Source organism: Pteropus alecto, unplaced genomic scaffold (assembly GCF_000325575.1).
Source record: "Pteropus alecto unplaced genomic scaffold, ASM32557v1 scaffold121, whole genome shotgun sequence".
In the NCBI taxonomy this organism is placed as follows: Eukaryota; Metazoa; Chordata; class Mammalia; order Chiroptera; family Pteropodidae; genus Pteropus; species Pteropus alecto.
This window is the reverse complement of record NW_006434369.1, coordinates 16991917-16994373: the sequence shown is the minus strand read 5'-3', so window position 1 is coordinate 16994373 and position 2457 is coordinate 16991917. Positions and strand designations below refer to the sequence as shown.

At 47.1% G+C, this 2457-nt stretch overlaps 1 protein-coding gene across 1 annotated transcript in view; it reads right to left on the bottom strand.

Annotated features, from left to right (window-relative positions):
* The window catches only part of SLC22A23 (solute carrier family 22 member 23), a 175575-nt gene extending 174940 nt beyond the window's left edge, over positions 1-635 (bottom strand). The window contains exon 1 of the mRNA XM_025044915.1: positions 504-635. Coding sequence (XP_024900683.1) covers positions 504-635 — 132 coding nt within the window. The remainder of the gene's footprint in view (positions 1-503) is intronic.
* Between the last annotated feature and the right edge of the window lie 1822 nt (positions 636-2457).

The window sequence follows — 2457 nt, the reverse complement described above, 5'->3', positions numbered from 1 at the left end:
GGCCGCGCTCTCCCGCTCCGCGAGTCGCCCTCTCTCCTCCTCCTGCTCTCCTTCTCCTCCCCTGCCCCCGGCCCGCCCCCTCTCCCCCCGTGGAGGTGGAGGTAACCGCGGCACCTGCTGCGCCCTGCTCCTGGGCGCGAGCGCCCCCTCCAGCCGGGACGTGCAGCCGCCGCCGCGGGATCCACCGGAGGGGGGCGGGGGAAACGGGACACTCGGGGCCCGCCCAGACCGAGGGTCCTCTCTACGTCCCCCCTCCTTGCCTGGACAGGCTGGAGAGAACTAAGCGCGCCGAGCAGCTGGCGCAGATGGACTAGGGGGTCCCGAAGGAGTCGGCATGCGCCGGGGACGTGTGAACGCGGTGGGGTTCGCTGCTCCGCTCTCTCCTCCGCGGGGTGCCCCCAACCACGCGGTGTGCGCTGTCTCGGTGACCTCTGCTCGCTTCAGAGGTGCCCGCACTCCACTCCCTGTCACGAGCCCAAGGGTCGCCAACATTCGGGAGCAACCCTCTCGCGCTTTTTCGAGGTGCAGATACAGTTAATTTTTGTGTCCACAGAGTAGGGTAAAGGAGGCTCATTTGCCAGTTTCAGGTTGTCTGTCACACAGCCTCCTTTTTGCACCCACTCCCAAATCGCCATTTCTTCCTCACTCCAAAATGAATGCTGTACATGTACGATGCTAGGATATGTTGCCAACACAAGTTACATATACATAAACGTGAATGGTGATGGTATTCCCCACCTCCACCCCAAAATCTTGAATTCACGTTTCGAACGCCGAGTGCACAGGCGCACACGTCTATATGCGCACACATGAAGACAAACCTCTCCCTGCTCTCCTGTGCTCCAGCGCCAACCTTGCCCAGCCGGCGGTATATAAATAACACCAGGCCTGCGGCAAACTGCTTCATTAGCATATTCCCTTCTGCACCCAGGCACAGATAAGAATGGGGCGGCACCTCTCACCCCAGCGTCCCCACATGTTGGAGACATTTCATATTCTGAGAAGTTTATTTATGGAAGTGTTGACAGAGCAATCCTTTTCCAGCCTTATTTGGGGAGGGGGCGGGGACTATGTGAAAGAAATGCTTTTACTTTTCAAAAGGATACTTTAAACTACATATACTAAATGTATTCTTTTGCATTTCCATAATTTGTTTACATATTTAACCTGAAGTTATTTTTTTGTTATGGGCAACATGTGCTTACTACGCACGTAAAATACTGGCACATCCCAGATAATTCTTTCTGAAGGCTGCCAGAGGGCTGGGCCTTGGAATGGAGGAGGTCGCGCGGGTTTTTCTGCGTGGCTGAGAAGGGGGAGGTTAGACAACCGTGGCCCAAAGGGGCCCAAAGTGCTGCAAAAAAACATCAAACCCCCGAGAAATTGATGTCTAAACCTGCTTGTATTTAAAGAGCTTTAAGGGTGATAATGAACATTGTGTTCATAGTAATGGGTTTTTTTCCCCCCCAAACTTCACAGTATTATTAGCTTGACTTTTTCTTCCTTCCCCGCTCCTCGTTGGGAGAGATAATGCAAAGTGCTTACCTTTAAGGCTGGAACAGAGAAAGTGCTAGCCATTTATTATTACCACCACTACTACTCTTACTATTATATAAAATATGCATTTATATTTCTGAGGTGGTAGAAATTCTCCAAATGATACATTCCCAGAATTTGGAGGCACACTTGAAAATGGTAGTCTCTAAATGTGAGTTAAAAGGAATCAATATAAGATATTTGAAATTACTCATCTGCGGCACTGACCTAGGCATTGTAATTAAGTCAGTGGTTAGAATAAAGTTTCCCTAAATCTCTCTTGGATCAACTTGACCCCCAAATCTAGTCAAGAATATTAAAAAGTAACTAATTTAAAATAAAGAGGGCTTCAATTCATTAACATACCACAAGTAACTTCATAGAAGAACCTAGATAAAAAGGAATAAAAAGGAAGAATTTGACACTCTGATAGCCTCCAGGGTGAGTATTTAAGTTCACTGGCTAGTATAGGGCAGCCAATCAGGCACCTGCTATCACATTACCCTATTCTACATCACTGGACAGTACTTATCACTAAGTGCTAGTTTTCTTGTTTACTTGTTTATTGACTACCTCCCACCTCTAGATAGGTACTCAGTCATATTTCTGGTGCCTAAAACAATGCCTGATACACGTTAAGACGCTCAACACGTATTTGTTGAATAAATGAGTTTATCAAGTTATTATCACTTGATGACATTATCTATCGAGATCATATAACTCTATTTACTTTAGTTCTTAAGTCACCAAGCAACCTTTTCATATTTATTTAAGCTCTCAAATCAGCCCAAAATGAGCATTTAAATGAACGTGACAACTATATTTCTTCTTACAAATAAGTGTGGTTAATGGATTAGCTCCCCATATGAAGTTGTTGTGGGCAGTTATTGGCTTGCAGACGGTTGGCTTGTAGGCCAAATG